The sequence below is a fragment of the Asterias amurensis genome, chromosome 14 (genome assembly GCF_032118995.1).
Source record: "Asterias amurensis chromosome 14, ASM3211899v1".
Lineage (NCBI taxonomy): Eukaryota > Metazoa > Echinodermata > Asteroidea > Forcipulatida > Asteriidae > Asterias > Asterias amurensis.
Genome location: NC_092661.1, coordinates 4,277,224 through 4,297,302, shown reverse-complemented (window position 1 = coordinate 4,297,302; position 20,079 = coordinate 4,277,224). Strand labels below are relative to the sequence as shown.

General features: G+C 39.2%; 1 protein-coding gene across 1 annotated transcript in view; it reads left to right on the top strand.

Annotated features, from left to right (window-relative positions):
• Positions 1–20,079, top strand: part of LOC139947253 (NADPH oxidase 2-like) — a 28,933-nt gene that overhangs the window by 6,731 nt on the left and 2,123 nt on the right. Inside the window, exons 2-13 of the mRNA XM_071945139.1 lie at positions 4,182–4,277; positions 5,537–5,656; positions 6,399–6,644; positions 7,697–7,815; positions 10,463–10,543; positions 12,491–12,617; positions 13,123–13,236; positions 15,623–15,736; positions 17,082–17,200; positions 17,978–18,097; positions 18,440–18,632; positions 19,528–19,652. Of these exons, the coding sequence (XP_071801240.1) occupies positions 4,182–4,277; positions 5,537–5,656; positions 6,399–6,644; positions 7,697–7,815; positions 10,463–10,543; positions 12,491–12,617; positions 13,123–13,236; positions 15,623–15,736; positions 17,082–17,200; positions 17,978–18,097; positions 18,440–18,632; positions 19,528–19,652 (1,574 nt within the window). The remainder of the gene's footprint in view (positions 1–4,181; positions 4,278–5,536; positions 5,657–6,398; positions 6,645–7,696; positions 7,816–10,462; positions 10,544–12,490; positions 12,618–13,122; positions 13,237–15,622; positions 15,737–17,081; positions 17,201–17,977; positions 18,098–18,439; positions 18,633–19,527; positions 19,653–20,079) is intronic.

Here is a 20,079-nt window from a genome sequence, read left to right as displayed (position 1 = left end):
TATTTTATGCATAGACCTATGTTTGGGATACGCTAAATGAAAATACAGGGCCAAATTTCATGGCTCTGCTTACCGTAAGCACAGAATCGGCGCTTACGGAAGCAGGGAATTCTGTGCTTACGGCAAGCGTATTTCACGGTTAGCGGCGAATTTGGGCTTCTGCGCGTTCGTACTTCACTTTCCTAGGCATTCTACGCAATACTGGGCTAGCGCAGAAATTCGGCGCTTGCACGTAAGCAGGGAATCGCGATCGTAAGCGCAGAATTCGGCGGTAAGCAGAGCCAAAAGTGTCAAGTGCATTTAAAACGTAAATGGAGAATGCATGGTCATAATGAAGAAAGAGGCGCATTTCTTAACTGTTTGCACTGTTACTTTTTTAACACTTGAACTTGTGTGTCAATCATGTCACACGATTCAAAATGTCCCATTGTGACCATTGCTGAAGCCGCAGTGTTTTGCCTGCCTTGACAACATTTCAAACAATCCATAAAATCCATGCCTTCACATATTTTGATTAACAGATAATTTAAACCCCCATTGTTTTTGCAGTTTGCATTCTTATAAGTGTTTGAGTTCTTTGTACGACACAAAACACAAACGTCCACAGATTTACATAAACTGAGTCACTGTATAAAGATAATGATAGTAGAATGATTTCCCTGCGGATGGGCTGCAGTTTTTGTAATGAGTAAAACAATTTCACTAAAGTAATTAATTTAGCATGTCAACGGATTTACGCGACTCCCCTGAAAACGCTGCTCTGTGACTTTCCTTGTTTCCCCCTTAAAGACACCGGACACTATTGGTAATATTGTCAAAGACTAGCCTTCACAGGTGTATCTCAACATAGGCCCCTATGCATAAAATAACAAACCTGTGAAAATTTGAGCTCAATCGGTCGTCGAAGTTGCGAGATAATAATGAAAGAAAAAAACACCCTTGTCACACGAAGTTTTTTCTTTTCAGATGCTTGATTTCGAGACTTCAAATTCTAAATCTGAGGTCTCGAAATCAAATTCGTGAAAAACTACTTCTTTCTCGAAAACTACATCACTTCAGAGGGAGCTGTTTCTCACAATGTTTTATACTATCAACCTCTCCCCAAATTTCCCCGAAAAAAAAACACCCTTGTTACACGAAGTTTTTTTTCTTTCAGATGCTTGATTTCGAGACTTTAAATTCTAAATCTGAGGTCTCGAAATCAAATTCGTGAAAAACTACTTCTTTCTCGAAAACTACATCACTTCAGAGGGAGCTGTTTCTCACAATGTTTTATACTATCAACCTCTCCCCAAATTTCCCCGAAAAAAAACACCCTTGTTACACGAAGTTTTTTTTCTTTCAGATGCTTGATTTCGAGACTTTAACATCTAAATCTGAGGTCTCGAAATCAAATTCGTGAAAAAATATTTCTTTCTCGAAAACAACATCACTTCAGAGGGAGTTGTTTCTCACAATGTTTTATACTATCAACCTCTCCCCATTACTCGTCAAAGGTTTTATGCTAATGAATAGTTTGAGTAATTACCAATAGTGTCCACTGCCTTTAAAACTTGCTGACTTATTAATGAAGCTAAAATTTCTACACTTAAATTATATTACATACATCTTCGTTTACAGAGTGAGTGCACGGGGATTCATGTCATGGCAAAAAACCTGACCTATAAAAAGGTATCAAAAACCTTTCTCCAGAAGACGATCAGAGCATACTGATCGAAACGTCGAATTTAAACCAACGGTTCTTTTCAGAACCACCCCCAACTCATTAGAGATAGTCATTATATGGTGTTACCGCAAACCTTTCTATATCGTATTTCCACCATGCAAAGTTTCAATTCCTACGTATCAAAACCCTTTATATAACAACTTTCCACTTCGCTCGTCAACCAAGTTATTTATTTACACACCGAACATGCCTCGTCATTGCCATGTTCTATTGGTTTATTTATTCGGGCATTATTTGGCCTTCAAAATCAGCCTACACATTTCCGTTTTATTGGCTCTTCATCAATCCCGGAAATAGGAACTCCATAAATCGATCTACCTGTTGGAATTAGTTTTGAATGGGTCGTCAAAATAAAACACTACGCTGCGAAAACGTTGGTGTTTAAATTGACACCATTGGTGCTATCACGTAACATACACCGACCAGAGAACCGATCATAGGATGATAAAATAACATAAATTTCTAGCAAAGACAATAACATTAAAGACAGTGGACACTATTGGTAATTGTCAAAGACCAGTCTTCTCACTTAGTGTATCTCATCATTGCATAAAATAACAAACTTGTGAAAATTTAAGCTCAATCGGTCATCGAAGTTGCGAGATAATAATGAAAGAAAAAAACACCCTTGTCACACAAAGTTGTGCATAAAATAACAAACTTGTGAAAATTTAAGCTCAATCGGTCATCGAAGTTGCGAGATAATAATGAAAGAAAAAAACACCCTTGTCACACAAAGTTGTGTGCATTTAGATGGTTGATTTCGAGAACCAAGTTCTAAATCTGAGGTCTCGAAATCAAATTCGTGGAAAATTACTTCTTTTTCGAAAACTATAGCAATTCAGAGGGAGCCGTTTCTCACAATGTTTTATACCATCAACCTCTCCCCATTACTCGTCACCAAGTAAGGTTTTATGCTAATAATTATTTTGAGTAATTACCAATAGTGTCCACTGCCTTTAAAAATGAAATAACAATACATGTTTTTTTTGCAGTGAGTGGTTAATGATGTACACCTGTTCATTTAGTTAAAGGAACACGTTGCCTTGGATCGGTCGAGTTGGTCTTTGAAAAGCGTTTGTTATAAAATGTATATAGGTAGAAAGATGCTGTAAAAGTAGAATACAATGATCCACACAAACATGCCTCGAAATTGTACGGTTTTCCTTTTACCTCGTCGACTACACAGTCGGCCATTTATGGGAGTCAAATTTTTGACTCCCATAAATGGCCGACCGTGTTAGTTCGCACAGTAAAAGGAAAACCACGCAATTTCGAGGCAAACTTGTGTGGATCATTGTATTCTACTTTTAAAACATCTTTCCAACCATATGCTTTTTATAACAAACGGTTAAAAACGCTTTTTTAAAGACCAACTCGTCCGATCCAAGGCAATGTGTTCCTTTAAAGGCACCAGACAATTTTCAATTTTGGTGTTATTTGTCAAAGACCAGTATTCTTACTGTAGGCCTATCCCAAATAAATGATAACATAAAATAACAAATCTGTGAACATTTTTCACCCAATTGGTTATAGTTGCGAGAGAACAATGAAATAAAAAACCTCCCTGTTGCACAAATTCGTGTGCTTTTTAGATGCCTAAGAAGGCATCAGGCCTGAAATATCGTAATAATATCACTAATTCAAAAGTTATGTTACTTCAGATGGAGCCGTTGTTCACAATGTTTTATATTATCAACAGCTCTCCATTGCTCGTTACCAAGACAGTTTTTACGCTAACAATTAATAATGATAATAATAATAATAGAGAACACTTAATAGAGCGCCGGTATCCGCCTCAGGAAGGCGCTCATGCCGCTTGAGGAGAGAAAGACAAAAATAATTAGGACTGAGGATTGTGTGAGTATGCTTGTTTGAATAGGTGGGATTTTAAGTTTGTCTTGAATTGGACTCCCTCCAGTCTCGAAGAATCAAACTCTGCCATCAATTTGCAGAGAAGGCAAGCGCTTCTGTGAGATTTTCGAGGTGGTTCCCTGCGTCTGTAAACAACTCATCAATGCAACTGCGCCAAAGAGCCAAGTTTGGTCAGTTTAACTGTAAAACCAACAGATTCCAAAATAGCCCCCTGCCCTACCTCACCAAGCTCCTGAACTCCTAAAACCGTTTTTAATATATTGCTAGATTTCCTGGTCTTAAATGTATATAAATGTAGTCAAACTGTTTGTACATTTCGGACAGTCTCTTGTTTATGTTTGTTTTTTCTTCAAATGTTCACTAAGTATTTTCTATTGTAATGCTTTTTAATAATTATTGTAATATTTTTATCGATTGTTATGCCGCAATTCAGCGGTATGCTGCGATGGCATTTTTGAACAAATAAACCATTCATAAACCATTCATAATTACTTTAGTGATTACCAATAGTGTCTGATACTTTTACCTTGATTATTCAATTATTGTATAATTATTTATTGTTCAATTATTTATTTTGCAGTTACTATGGCTATGTGCCAATGTGGGGTATTGGATGCGGGTGTTTTGGACCTACGAGTTTGGACCTCAGTATTTCTACATCAGACACATCACTGGGGTACGTTAACACCTAATTTGTCTCCTCACCCCAAGACATTTCTGTTACGATTTTGTTTTCTTCATTTAAAGACAGTGTACACTATTGGTAATTGTCAAAGACCAGTCTTCTCACTTGGTGTATCTCAACATATGCATAAAATTACCAACCTGTGAAAATTTTAGCTCAATTGGTCGTCGAAGTTGCGAGATAATAATGAAAGAAAAGAAACCTTGTCACATGAAGTTGTGTGCTTTCAGATGCTTGATTTTGAGACCTCAAATTCCAAATTATGAGGTCTCGAAATCAAATTCGTGGAAAATTACTTCTTTCTCGAAAACTATGTCACTTCAGAGGGAGCCGTTTCTCACAATGTTTTATACTATCTACCTCTCCCCATTACCTGTTACCAATAAGGTTTTATGCTAATAATTATTTTGAGTAATCACCAATAGTGTCCACTGCCTTTAATGTATTATACACAAGAGTTGTAAGAACAACAAATAACAAATTGAAATTTTAATCTGAAGTAAAAAGTCGCATCTCTTTCCAAGTGATCCGTGTTTTATCGTAAACTTGGGTGTGATCCCTGGCTATATTATGGCAGTTAACGGTTGTATGGCTTCTGACTGGCACCTACCGAACAAAATATTGACAGATAAGGAGACCGCATTTTTATAGGACTGTAGCTCAGTTGGATCGTGAATATTTACGTAAATATTTGCAATATGAGGCACAAATCGTGATTGTTTGCGTAAATTGCTCCCAAAATAGCAAATATTTAGTTAACTTTTGCACTTTGGATGCACAAATCGTGAATATTGACGTCAATATTTGTGGTTCGGGCACACATCATAAGCAATTTTTCTCGCGTCATGGGCACCAATGCTTCTGAAGGGATAATGTTCTGCTGAAAGGACTATTGTTCCGTCTGACGTTTAGTAAAAACCAACTTGTGGGTTAACGTTGCATGTATAATAACACACTACAATCATTGTTGATGACGTAATGGTGCGTTCGTTTAGCTCCCCTGGGTTGACCCCGGTCTTCCCCCGGTGCCTTCAAATAGCTTTGACGTCATTCCAGGGGCTCACCCGGGTCAGCCCCAAGTGCCCTGCTTGTGGAGTGGGTCACTTGGGGGCTCGCCCCAGGTACATGACGTCACTACGAGAGCGGTGAGTGGTCGTTCGTTTAGCTCTAGTCAGGGGCTCACCCGAGTGAGCACCGCGGGGTAGACCCAGGGAAGCTAATCGAACACACCCTACGTTTCCTCTTTCCAGCTGGGCGTGTCTATAGCCAAGGCATGTGGGGCGTGCCTGAATCTAAACAGCATGCTGATCCTCCTACCAGTGTGCCGTAATCTCATCTCATTCTTCAGAGGATCATGTGAGACGAACACGGTAAGACAATTGGAAAAATAGAGAATGTTGTTTTATCAGGAAAGATGCTTACTAAAATGTCGTCCTATGCACATAATACCTTTAACCCATGTTCCATAATCTTTTGGTAGTATATCAAATGCCCATAGCTCTGTCGTCGAAGCGTCCGTCGCCATTTCGACAAGAACATCACATTCCATGAGACACTTGCTATGAACCTCCTACTGTATTGATATGTTGCTCTACCAGGAGAGATGCTTACTAACATGGCGTCCGGTGCACATACCTTTTAGGCTGTTTTCAATGATCTTTTGGTCTTATCTTAAAAACTTCCACATACAAATTTTCTGTCGTCACAGCGTCTATCGCCAACTCGACAAGAGCATAACATTCCATAAGACACTTGCTTACATGATTCTCCGAACTGTACTGGGCCCAGTTTCATAGAGCTGCTAAGCACGAAAATTTGCTTGGCATGAAATTTCTTTCTTAATAAAAACAGGACTACCAACCAAATTTCCATATGTTGCATATTGCTTGTTACTTGTATTCAGCTGTTGATTGCTTATCCTGAAAATCCAATTGAAATTTTTGTTGGTTATCCATGTCATGCTAAGCAAATTTTCGTGCTGAGCAGCGCTATGAAATAGGGCCCTTGTTGTATCAGGAGCTAAAGTTGCTTATTAAAACGGCGTCCATTGCACACACCTTCTTAACCAAGGTTCAATAACTATCTTTTGTTTTGATCTCAAAATTTCCACAGCTTTGCCGACGCAGCGTCCGTCGCCAACTGGACAAGAACATAACCTTTCACAAGACACTTGCTTACATGATTCTCCTGCTGAACATAGTGCACGTCATCGCTCACTTCTTCAACTTCCGGAACCTCTACAATCACTTCCGGTTTGGTCGATGCGATGATGGCCCTGTGACCCTATCATGTACCCTGAGGGACCTGTCGGACAAGGACGGAGGGACGTGGCTCAACCCTATACAGTATGACAACAAGGTGGGTTTTGGGCAATTCAATTTCAGTTTTTCAATTAGTTTAGTAAACAATGGGAGACTTTTGGGACGCTTGGTGGCAGCAGACTTACTCGGTAAAATCCATTGTTCTCGGTCATGTGAGCACGCTCAGAACTACGTAAACAATGGAAATATACCTGGTAAGTCTGCTGCCACCTAGCGTCCCAAAGTCTTCCATTCCAAGATATCTCAACCTCATTCCCAGTGGTGATACGATTGCGCGGTTTTAGCAACCCCTTTCAAATACTAATTTATAGGGTTTTTTTTCACTACACCGAGTGTGTGGTATACTATTATATACTTGTCTCTGAGTTATATGTGAGCAAGATTCACAGACATATTACTCGGGTGGGATTCGAACCCATAACTTTTGGTCATCTAGAGTAGTGTCATACCACCTAGACCGCCGAGATCGCCCCGATTGCTATAGAAGCAGATCGAATCCTAGTTTTGGCAGCGAGGATCGGGTTGGCTTAGTGGTTCATTTCCATGCCTTCACATCTGCGGACCCGGGTTCGAATCCCACCTCAGACCAGGGCCTTGAATGTTGATAAGGTTTATAATCCCTATCTGATTGTGTCGGTTTTCCTAACCAAGGGTTTTCCCCTCCCAAATCTAAAAGTTAACATTCTATTATCTCGTTTCCTTGTCATCCCTTTTCAAATCAAACATGAAAAGAGGTTAATGTTGCATGGGGTAAAGAATAAAGAAAAATGTAAAATTTCGTTTTACCCTTTCCTACGGAAGCGTAAATGCTGCCACAAAATCTCTCTGTTGTAGTGTATACGATACCCAGTAAATTAGAGTGTATATACACGATTAGTTTTTTATTCATGTCGAGGCACTACGCTTCTGCACTTTTTCAAGTTTTGTGTATCAGACTTTTACTTTCCTTAGGGACTTCCATTTGTGTTTGGTCTGATTCTTCAAGGCGTCATTCCCAATGCTGGATGGTCTTAAAGATTGGTTTTACCCTTCCCCGAGTTCTATGTGTATCAGACTTTACTTTCCTTATGGTGTTCCTTCCACCCTCAGGGACTTCCTTTCGGGTTCGGTCTCATTCTTCAAGGAGTCATCCCCATCGCTGGATGGTCTGGGGTCGTCCTTACACTGGTCTTTATCATAATGTTTTCATCAGCAACAGAATTTATCCGGTAAGTTAAAGACACTGCACGCTATTGGTAATTGTCAAAGACCAGTCTTCTCACTTGGTGTATCTCAACATATGCATTAAATAACTAACAAACCTGTGCAAATTTTAGCTCGATTGGTCGTCGAAGTTGCGAGATAATAATGGAAAAACAAACACCCCTGTCGGACAAGTTTTTATGCTAATAATTATTTTGAGTAATTACCAATAGTGCTCTAGTGCCTTTAAGAGTGATTATCAAATGCACCTTATCTTTAAAAGAAAGCTTTTAAAGGCAGTGGACACTATTGGTAATTGTCAAAGACTAGTCTTCTCACATGGTGTATTTCAACATATGCATAAAATAACAAACCTGTGAAAGTTTGAGCTCAATCGGTCATCGAAGTTGAAGTTGTGTGCTTTCAGATGCTTGATTTCGAGACCTCAAATTCTAAACTTGAGGTCTCGAAATCAAATTCGTGGAAATTTACTTCTTTCTCGAAAACTACATCACTTCAGAGGGAGCTGTTTCTCACAATGCTTTATACTATCAACCTCTCCCTATTACTCGTTATCAATAAAGGTTTTATGGTAATAATTATTTTGAGTAATTACCAATAGTGTCCACTGCCTTTAAGAAGGTCTCCCTGGGGTATACATATACTACTTTTGGCAATAACAATATTAATATCTAACAATAAGAGCTATTAAATTTGCATCGGGGATAAAGAATATTAATTTTGGTTAATCTCTAACTAAATAACAGTTATGCTTCCTCAATGACCAAGCAAAATAGCGTCATAAAGACAAAAAACATGTTTGAGAGAAATAAATGCTGTTCTCACACATCTCTGTCTCCGAATTAGTTTGTGTGTCATGGTCGAGCAGTTAAGAGCACCGGATTCAAGCTCTGGTGTTTGATCAGCAGAGTGTGGGTTCGAATCACGGTCGTGACCCTGGCTTGCTACGTAACATTTGGAAGGTAGTGCCTTCTGCTTTACCGGCCAGGTTTCGGATTGATGATACCCAAGCCTACATCACTGGGTGCGTTCGTTTAGCTTCCCGGGTCGACCCCGGTGTGTGGCGGTTTTTTTTTTCCAGGACGAACGTGTGCAGATAACTACCCACGTTTGTCCTGGAAACAAACCCACCACACACCGGGGTAGACCCAGGGAAGCTAAACGAACGCACCCTGTATGGACTGTAAAAGGGGTAACCCTCTTTCAGCCCTAGGAGTAGGTAGCAACGGCCTCTGGAAAAGAATAATTGTAGCCCACACCTTGAAGTGGCCTTCAGGCCTTGTGTGTCTGGCGACATGCATAAAAGAACTGTAACACCAGTATTATCTCTAAAATGAATATGCCATCATTGACTTTTTGACAATTTTGAAAGCGGAGTAGAAAGTGGAGTAGAATAATATGGCTCTGTTTGTAATTTGTCTGTTCGTCTGTTTATTTAGTCTATTATAACACAATGAAAATGAAAGAATTGTGAAGTTGATTGGAGGATACGTGTGGAGTATTTGTTTCGATTCTACTTTGGTTTTGAAACTTGGGAATGTAAATAATTATATTTTGCATACTCATGTTGGAAAGACAGTGTTAAAGGAACACGTTGCCTTGGATCGGACGAGTTGGTCTTTGAAAAGCGTTTGAAACCGTTTGTTGTAAAATGCATATGGTTAGAAGGATGTTGTAAAAGTAGAATACAATGAGCCACACAAACATGCCTCGAAATTGCACGGTGTTCATTTCACCTCGTCGACTTACACGGTCGGCCATTTATGGGAGTCAAATCTTTGACTCCCATAAATGGCCGACCGTGTTAGTTCGCACTGTTAAAGGAAAACCACGCAATTTCGAGGCAAATTTGTGTGGATCATTGCATTCTACTTGTACAAATTATTTTCAATCATATATATTTTATAACAAACGGTTACAAACACTTTTTATAAACCAACTCGTCCAATCCAAGGCAACGTGTTCCTTTAAAGACATGGTGTACTTTTTGTAGTAATGACCATGATAAAAAACCTACTTGGTAAGAGCACTTGAGAGCTGTTGATATTAAAACATTATTATAAGTGATACCGTTTTGGTAATGTAGTTTTAGATAAAGAGGTTATTTCCAGCCCCCTCCCCCCCCCCCCCCCAAAAAAAAAAAAATAAAAATAAAAATGATAGACAAGCTGGTAGAGGCTTGAGGCATGAAACATTTCTCATGTATCAGGAAACACAATTGTATGCAAGAAGGGTTTTTCTTATTATATTTTCTTGCAACTTCGATGACCAATTGAGCCCAAATTGTTGCAAGTATTTCTTCATAATATTTGGATACACCAAGCTTAAAGTGATCTTTGTCGATTACCAAGTTATACCTAATGGTTGTGATATGGTGGAGACTACTGTAATTTTCATAGAAAGTGAAAGTGTAGAACATTTAATCCTTTGTCGTAATTTGTGGAAGTATTCTGAAACCTGAGTACACACAGACTACTTGCAGCTTTACTTCCCGTACCATAATTCCTGTAATTGAATGAGATGCAGCTTAAAAACATTTGGTGTTCTTTGTTTGTTATATTATACTTCTTTCAAATGTGCCGAATCATTAGATATGAACTGTACTCGTTCACACTAATTTGATGTTATTATTGTTGTTTGTTTTCTTGACAGGCGATCATACTTTGAGACTTTTTGGATCACCCACCATTTGTTCATCGTGTACTACGGTATGATCCTTGTTCACGGAACTGGGTGAGTATAAATAACAAACATCTCACCACACCATTTCCTTCATTTCCATGAAGTTACTTTCTATTCCTGAAACCCGATACCTGTTGTTTTTGAAACCTTTATATAAAGCAATGAACGGTTCCGATATCTTACTATGACTTTGTAAAACATTACTCTTTAAAGGAACGTTACAGAATTGGTAAGAAACCCAAATCGTAAAGATCACAGATTTACATAAAACTTACACGGTTTAATGATGGTGATAAGAGAAAACATCCCTTGAAATATTTCTGTCTGAAATGTCATATTTGATGCGAAATAAATAATCTAATTTCGCGTCTGGAGTTTATCGCTCAGTGAGCGTTTTATTCATTTTTGTTTTTGGCATCGATGCAATGCAAAATTTGTGATCGGTTTTTCACTATTCTCTCGTGACCCAGACGGCCAATCGATCTCAAACCTCCACAGGTTTGGCAGTTTATGTTTATGATGGATTACATAAAGTGCTTACACTGCCAGCAACTGTTTTGTTAGCAAAACCAATTCTGTAATACTCCGTTAAAGGCACTATACCTACTAAACAAATGTTTAGCATAAAAAATTACTTGGTAAGCAATGGAGACCTGATATCATAAAACATTGTGAGAAACGGCTCCCTCTGAAGTAACGTATTTTTTCAAAAAGAGGTAATTAATTCTTATTCAAATAGTAATAGTCTTCAGGCCTCATACCTCTTAAGAGGCATCTGAAAGCACAACAAGTTGTGCAACAAAGGTGTATTTTCTTTATTCTCTTCCAACTTCGATGACTGAGCCAAAATTTCACATGTTTGTTATTTTGTGCTTTGCTAACACCATTTGAGAATACTGGTCTTTGACAGTTACCAAAGGTGACCATTTCCTTTAAAACCACTTCGGGAAAAACCCGAGAAAGACACCACTGGAGTTGCTGTTCACCGCAGAAATTTAATCTGGAGGATATTTTTGTGAAGTTCTTTGAAGCAATTCATGGTGAATGGGCAAATGTTAGCCTTCAAATGTTGGTAGACTTGTCTCCAAGTATGTGTGTTATTGATGTGCTTTGCCTTTTTGATAATGACTGCACCACTATCTGAAATGGCGCCCTCTTGTGGATTAACCTTCAATCACTTTTAACCTAAATCGCCCATTCCAAGGCAACATGTCCCTTTAAGCTACCATCAGTTCTCGATTCCACAGACAATAACAAAGGTTCACTTTAAGTTATCAGCATTACAGTGATTTGTATTGTGATATCACACTTTGCATAACACTGTAACACGGAACATACGGAACCTAACGCTTATATGGACACGTTGCCTTGGATCGGCCGAAAAGCGTTTGTAACCGTTTGTTTTAAAATGAATGGTTAGGAAGATGATTTAAAAGTAGAATACAATGATCCACACAAGTTTGCCCCGAAATTGCGTGGTTTTCCTTTTATTTTGCGAACTACCACGGTCGGCCATTTATGGGAGTCAAAATTTTGACTCCCATAACACGGTCGGCGATTAATATGGGAGTCAAAATTTTGACTCCCATGGCCGACCGTGTTAGTCAACGAAATAAAGGGAAGGTTTCAAGGAAGGTTTGTGTGGATCATTGTATTCTACTTTAAAAACATCTTTCTAACCATATGCATTTTATAACAAACGGTTACAAACGCTTTTCAAAGACCAACTCGACCGATCCAAGGCAACGTGTTCCTTTAATGTCCCATCTGGGGTGGATTTCACAAAGAGATAACACTAGTCTTATCTCGAGTTAGGACTAGGTTAACTCAGGACTAGCCTTCAGTTTTTGTAATATCTCCTAGGAATAGTCCTGAGTTCGTTGTGAAAGAAGACCACGGGCCCTGTATCATTCTTGTTTTATGTAAAGGAATATAGGCCTACTTGTACTCGATCCCCGAACCAAAATTAAAAAAACCTCTGTTGCTCTTATTTTCCAGGGGCATAATTCGTTCTCAGTCAAACTTAGCGGACCACAACATCACCCTCTGCAAGACCATTCCAGAAACGTGGGCCCCAGAGGCACAGCCATGTCCATACCCGGTATTCGTAGACGGCAGCGCTGCGGTGAGTAGAAAAAGTACCTGACCAAATCTAATTGTATTGGGTGTCATGGCCGAGTGGTTAAGAGAATCGAATGAGAGACTTTGAAACGCTAGGTGGCAGCAGACTTACCAGGTAAATTTCCATTGTTTACGTAGTTTTGAGCGTGCGCACATTACCGAGAACAATGGATTTTACCTGGTGAGTCTGCTGCCGCCAAGCGTCCCGAAAGTCTCCCATTCAACACTAAGTGGAAAGTCATCGGAGTGTGGGTTCGAATCCCGGTCCCGACGCTCTTGTGTCCTTGGGGGAATATTATTTACTATAATTGCTTCTCTTTACTCAGGGGTATAAGTGGGTACTTGCGAGGGTAGAGGTTGGTATTGTGTGTTCTTTTCAGATCCAACACAATCCCATTGGAACTGTTAATACTTGTGCGTGTGTTTTTTAGGGCTCAACCTCCTGATTTTGTGTTTTTCTCTTCACCTTGCAATGTAGTTTATTTATCGGGTGTTTGTTCACCTTTCAGAGTTGGATGTGGGTTGTTGGTCCGATAGCCCTCTACATTCTCGAGAGAACTATTCGATTTGCTCGCAGCTGCCAGAAAGTTCAACTTGTCAAAGTCGTCAAACATCCTTCAAAGGTGACGGAGAAAGTTACTTCTAATAAATAGGTCTACACTCTGAAAACTTCCGGGTCAGATTTGACCGGATTTGTGTCACAGGAGGCCAGACCCATTTCTGGGTCTGTTTGACCCGGAATCCGTGTCATTGTGACCAGAATTTTGGTTAAAAGCGGTGATTTTGACTCGGAATCCGAGTCAATTCTGACCCGGGAGTTTTTAGAGTGTATATAAATAGCTCATTTGGTAAACCACTCATTAATGTGGAGGTGGCGGGTTCAAATCCCGCTCTTTAAAGTAACTTTTTCATTTTTCACCCCGAAATTTATTTCATTAAAATCGTGTCAACCCAACTTTATATTGGATACCATTGTTGTCAGGTCAATAACCTAACAATAAAAGGATTCAACGAATACCATAATAACAAATGTCCACCTTGACAAATAATCCTTCTTTCAGAGGTTATTTTTCTTCACAACACCGCACATCAAAACTTGGGGCATAAAAGCATAAGTTCAGATTAGCTCAAATGTAATTTCCATCCTGCTCCTGAATTGAAAATAACCATCTGTCGCAAGACCACACATTGTTGTCACACCCATCAAGGAAACCATGGGCTACCTTATAGGTGATCTAGCCTTGATCAAGGCTGTTGACGTACTGTTCCCCGGCCCGGTTCGCTGCACACGCATGCAGTGCATACACAAATGTACATTACCATACATTGTACAGCGAGAACAGTATAGCGTAGTCGTGAGTACGGTCGTGTCTTTCTACTTTCAACCTCGCACACGTGGCTCAAACAACAGCCTTGATGGGTTTGTAAAGCTTTATCGGAATTCCGATAAAAGGGTATTCATGATGTGGGCGTGTCATTCTAAACATTGGCCAATCACAGGCGCGATTGAGAATAACGTATTACTGCGAGCAATCATGCCACGTCCATGCATGCATGGATGCGTGTGTGTGTGTGTGTGTGTGTGTACGCTGTACGCTAGCTGTATGGACATGTACTGTAATACGTGCTTTTTATAGCAGTGTCGAGAGCGTGGTGTGTATATTAGCTATAATTGTAAGGGGTCTGAATGCGCTGCCGGACGGGTGAGCCGGACAAGACTCGCCCGGTCGGTAATGGTGTTGAACAACTTCGAACAACTTCCGTTGTCTTGCGTTTCATTATAACACGAGGACTAGCATCATAATTACAACGTAGCTGGTAGATTTGTCCCTGAATTTAAAGCTGCTGTACTATAAGTGTAACGTTGTAGTGTAGTACTAGTAGTATGGCAAGAGTTTGTTTATGAAATTGAACTTTACTTGTAGTTGTTGTTCAGCCACACGCCATCTTCTACCGTCTGGTATGTTTTCGACAACACATATTTTCGATCCCCAACTTTGATTTACCGCGAGAAACGTAATAAATAATATATGTCTACATTAAGACAAAATAAACAGCTGGGTTTCTTATCTCATCTGGTCTGTGTTTGTGCTTCAAGGGGATGGGGTGTGTTGTACTGTCATATGCCCAACACCTAAGAATTCTTACCAAAAAGCCATCTTGCCGGAAACCCATGACACCTGGATACTTTTTTAACCTTTCTCAAACACATTTCACATGTTCTAATTTTCTTCCTTCTATTTCTAAACCCATGATTGATGCATTAAACGCGGTTGTTATATTTTGTTGAAAGTTTCTGTAGTTGTGTTGCAAATTATACACCACTGATTTCCAGCGACTTACTGTTTTGTTTTACTAGTAGGGATTTCTCCCTCGCCCGCCGCCATTGCAACTACAACCACGGTTTGTTTACAATTACGTCGACGAGCACATGTGTGCGAGTGCTTGCAGAACGTTGTGATTGACATCACATCGAGAGTTTATAGGTCAACCAACAACCAATGAGAACGGGTTGTTAGTAAACATTAGCATAATGAGCTCCGCCCTAAATTTTGGCAGATACAAAACCATCAAGGCGCTACTTAGGAAGTACCCATGTACCGTAAGTGTACCGTATACAGATGGTACATGTACATGTACAGTACGTATGTGTGTACATACGCTGTATACGTATTATATGCACTGTGTTATGTATGGGGGTGCACTGGTGGAATTCAGTGATGGGGACTGGGATTTTGCAGATCGCGGCTGGCTGTAGCGCCTTGATCAAGGCTATAGGTGATCGGGCATTTCTCGGCGCCGCTCCAAACCTGTCACTACGACAACATTTTTCGGTTACTCGGATTACGGGATCACCAAGATCAAAAAGACGGTCACAAAGACCAAAATGTCACAAAGACGTAAAAATGTTATTAAGGTCACAAAGACCAAAATTTCATAAAGACGTAAATATTATTAAGGTCACAAAGACCCATAATGTCACTGAGACTTTACTTATTTAATTTACAGGTGATTGAGCTGCAGATGAAGAAGTACGGCTTCAAGATGTTGTCTGGGCAGTACATCTTCCTAAAGTGCCCTCCAATCTCCCATATCCAGTGGCATCCATTTACCCTCACGTCCGTAAGTTTCATTTTTGTAAATTACAATTAATTTCATTAGCTCGTGGCCTGGTTTAAAGGCAGTGGACACTATTGGTAGTTACTCAAAATAACTATTAGCATAAAACCTTACTTGGTAACAAGTAATGGGGAGCTGTTGATAGTATTAACATTGTGAGAAACGGCTCCCTCTGAAGTAACGTAGTTTTCGAGAAAGAAGTAATTTTCCACGAATTTGATTTCGAGACCTCGGATTTAGAATTTCGAGCTCTCGAAATCAAGCATCTGAAAGCACACGACTTCGTAAGACAGGTGTGTTTTTTCTTTCATTATTATCTCGCAATTAAACGACCGATTGAGCTCAAATTTTCACAGGTTTGTTATTTTATGCATAATTATGTTGAAATACACCAAGTGAGAAGACTGAATTTTGACAATTACCAATAGTGTCCACTGCCTTAAAGGCAGTATTGGCAATTACTAAAAATAATTGTTAGCATAAAAACTTACTTGACAAGAAATGGCCCCATCTGAAGTAACGTAAGTTTTTGAGAAACAAGTAATTTTCCACTAAAATACTTGAATTTGATTTCGAGACCTCAGAAATAGATTATGAGGTATCTGTTGAAGCGCAGTTGCCTCCTCCGCTGCTGGGTCGTACGGCTGTCAATCAATCGATCAATCAATCAAAGGTCATTTTAGAGCGCCAAAATCAAAAGTTTGTTCTAAGGCGTTGGGGAGGCACAGTTGAACGGTTGAACAGGTGAGCTCTATGGAATGTCTTGAATGAGGTGAGCGAGCTGGCGTTTCTGATCTGTGTAGGAAGCTTACTCCACATTTTGGGGCTATATACAGGGTGCGTTCGATTAGCTTCCCTGGGTCGACCCCGGTGTGTGACGGGGTTTTTTCCCAGGACGAACGTGTGCAGATAGTTACTCACGTTCGTCTGGGAAAAAAAAACCGCCACACACTGCGGTCGACCCAGGGATGCTAAACGAACGCACCCACAGAGAATGTATATAGGGCATTGATCGGCAACAAACAGCGCAGGATAAATAATGAAATGAACAAATGGTGAGGAGATTTTCCTCCTGCAATGGAGTGAAATAGGCTATAGATAGTACAGAAAATGATATCTCTGCAAACGTTGGATAGCGAGTTCCTGACACAAAAAAGGGACCAAGATGTAAACAAAATTGTGGGTTCGAACCCGCGACAATCTTTTAATCAGGAGCAACTTAAAGCGCCTGCCAGGTGATGAGAGACCCTCGACGCCATTTTATTCATAAAAGTTGTTTCCGTTTCTTTATTTATTATAACACATTTTGTTTACACAATTTTTATTTTTTTAATCTGGTTTTGATCAGGCGCCAGAGGATGACTTTTTCAGCGTTCATATTCGCACTGTGGGAGACTGGACTACAGACCTCTGGAAGGCAATGGGAGCTGACGCTAAGACCAACACTGAGTCTGACGATCTGGCAAGGTATAGCGGAGAGTTAGTAACGCTGGACACTATTGGAAAAATTACTCAAAATAGTTGTTAGCACAAAAACTTAATTGGTAACGAGCAATGGAGAGCTGTTGATAGAATAACACATTGTGAGAAACGGCTCCCTCTGAAGTAACAGGTTTGTTATGTTACGTGGATGATGAGATACTCATCAAGTGCGAATACTGGTCTTTGACAACCGTGTCCAATGCCTTTAAAGGGTATAAAAAAATGTACTTTTTCCTAACAAAAAACACAATGTCAACAGATTTACATTAAACTTACACAGTTTGAAGATTATGATAGTAGAAAGCTTCCCTTGAAATTCTGCTTACTGAGGTGCTGTAGTTTTTGAGAAATGAGTAAAAGTAATAATTTTCGTCTCAGTTTTAGAATGTAAAAACGTATTAACCAGTTATGCTATGGTTTTGGTATAATATGATAACTGATTAAGGGTGATTTTACATGCTAAAATAGTTTTGGTCTCATGAGACCAAAATTATTTTGTGACTTGTTTTACTCATTTCTCAAAAACTACACAACCTTAGTTGGTGAGGAGATTTTCCTCCTGCAGGGGAAGCTTTCCACTATCGTTATCTTCAAACCCTGTAAGTTTAATGTAAATCCATGGACATTTTGAAAAAGTACCCGAATCCTTTAAAGTAGATAAATAATTGGTCTTTGTCTTTGCTTTTTCCAACTTCAATTAACTTTGTTTTTCAATTTTTTTTTTATAGTTTGGTTGATATCTCTCTCCTATTTTTTCTACAGGGTTGCGGTTGATGGACCGTTTGGTACTGCAAGTCTAGATGTGTTTAAATACCAGACTGCAGTGTGTGTTGGTGCTGGCATTGGAGTCACTCCGTTTGCATCTATTCTGCGATCCATCTGGTCAGTTTATTATCATATAAATTATTATTTGAACAGTATGCACAACAGAATATGTATATGGGTGCAATGGTGAAAATATTATGTGTATAATATTAACAATGGTAAGCTCTAACCCTAGCTGTGTTTATAGGGCTGTAATTGTGTTTATACATCCGTATGGACTGTAAAGGGGGTAACCCTGTTTCAGCCCCATGAGTAGGTGGCAACGGTCCCTGGAAATTTAAGTTGATTGTAGCCCAAACCTTGAAGTTGCCTTCAGGCCTTTTGTGCCTGGCGAGCTGCAAAAAAAAAAAAAAAAAGGGTTTCATATGCCGACTCTCCTGCTTTGACTGTTTCCTCCAGGCACCAGAGCATGTCTCCAGACTACGAACTCAAACTCAAGAAGGTCTACTTCTTCTGGATCTGCCCTGACACCAATGCCTTCGAGTGGTTTTCAGAACTCCTAGATTCCTTGGAGAATCATATGATTGAGCAGGGCAAAGCGGACTTCTTGAATTATAACATCTACTTGACCAGAGGATGGAATAACAAACAGGTATGTTTAAAGACAGTGGACACTATTGGTAATTTTCAAAGACCAGTCTTCTCACTTGGTACATATGTATGCATAAAATAACAAACCTGAGAAAATTTGAGCACAATTGGTCATCGAAGTTGCGAGATAACGATGAAAGAAAAAATACCCTGGTCACACGAAGTTGTGTGATTTCAGATGCTTGATTTCGTGACCTCAAATTCTAAACTTGAGGTCTCGAAATCAAATTAGTGGAAATTAATTGATTCTGTCTAGAAAACTACGTCACTTCAGAGGGAGCCATTTCTCACAATGTATTAAACTATCAATTTCTCCCCTTTACTTGTACCAAGTAAGGTTTTATGCTAAAAATTATTTTGGGTAATTACCAATAGTGTCCACTGCCCTTAATGTAGACTGGTCCCCTGTCTTTATCCGCAAGGATAAAGACAGGCACTTGCTTTTCATAACCAGTGATTTAAATGGATACAATGATTTCATTGGATAAACGTGCAGTGACGTAAGCTTTCTATATCTGTGTTTTGATTGGTCCGAGATGATGTGGGTGCAGCTGACAAAATTTCACCTTTGACCAATGGAAACTGGACTCGGACTGATTAGTATAGTTCCTTTTGGGATTATAATAATTCATCATCGATTTGTGATAAATTCTTCATACTTTTTATTTATTTAATACTTATTTTGTCAATATTATCAGATTAAATTTTGAACTTCAAAAATTAGTTCTTCAACTGAGATTAAATCGCCAAGATTATTTGTTGTTTATTTATTTTATACTTTTTTTGTTTGTGATTCATTTTTCAATCTCTGATTAATTAGAAATCTAACAATAAATCGTAAATCGAAATTAATAGATAATATTTAAAATAACATGAGGTTCATCTTTTGATTATAGGCTAAGAATATCTACCTTCAAGAAGAGGAAGAAGTTGATGCAATTACTGGTCTTAGACAGAAGACCAACTATGGCCGTCCAAAATGGGATGACATCTTCAAGGTCATTGCTGAAGAAAACCCTGGGTAAGGATCTATTGGATTTCGTTAGGGGTGATGTTGGGTTTTTTATATAAAATTAATATTAACTTAAAAACTGACTTGGTAACGAGCATTGGAGGGCTGTTGGTAGTATGCAAAATACATGTAGTGGGAAACGACTCCTTCTGAAGTCTCCCTTTTTGAGAAAGAGGTAAAATATTAAAAGACTTCTAGCTAGAAATATAAGTCTTTTATTCTTATCTGAAAGCACACAAATTCGTCCAATAAAGGTGTTTTTTCTCTCATCATTTTCATGCACTTTCGATGACCAACTTAGCTCAAATTTTCACAGGCTTGTGTTTTATGCTAATATTGGGTAACACCAAGTGAGAAGACTGGTCTTTGACAATTACCAAACGTGTACCTTCCTTTTAAAGACAGTGGACACTATTGGTAATAGTCAAAGACCAGT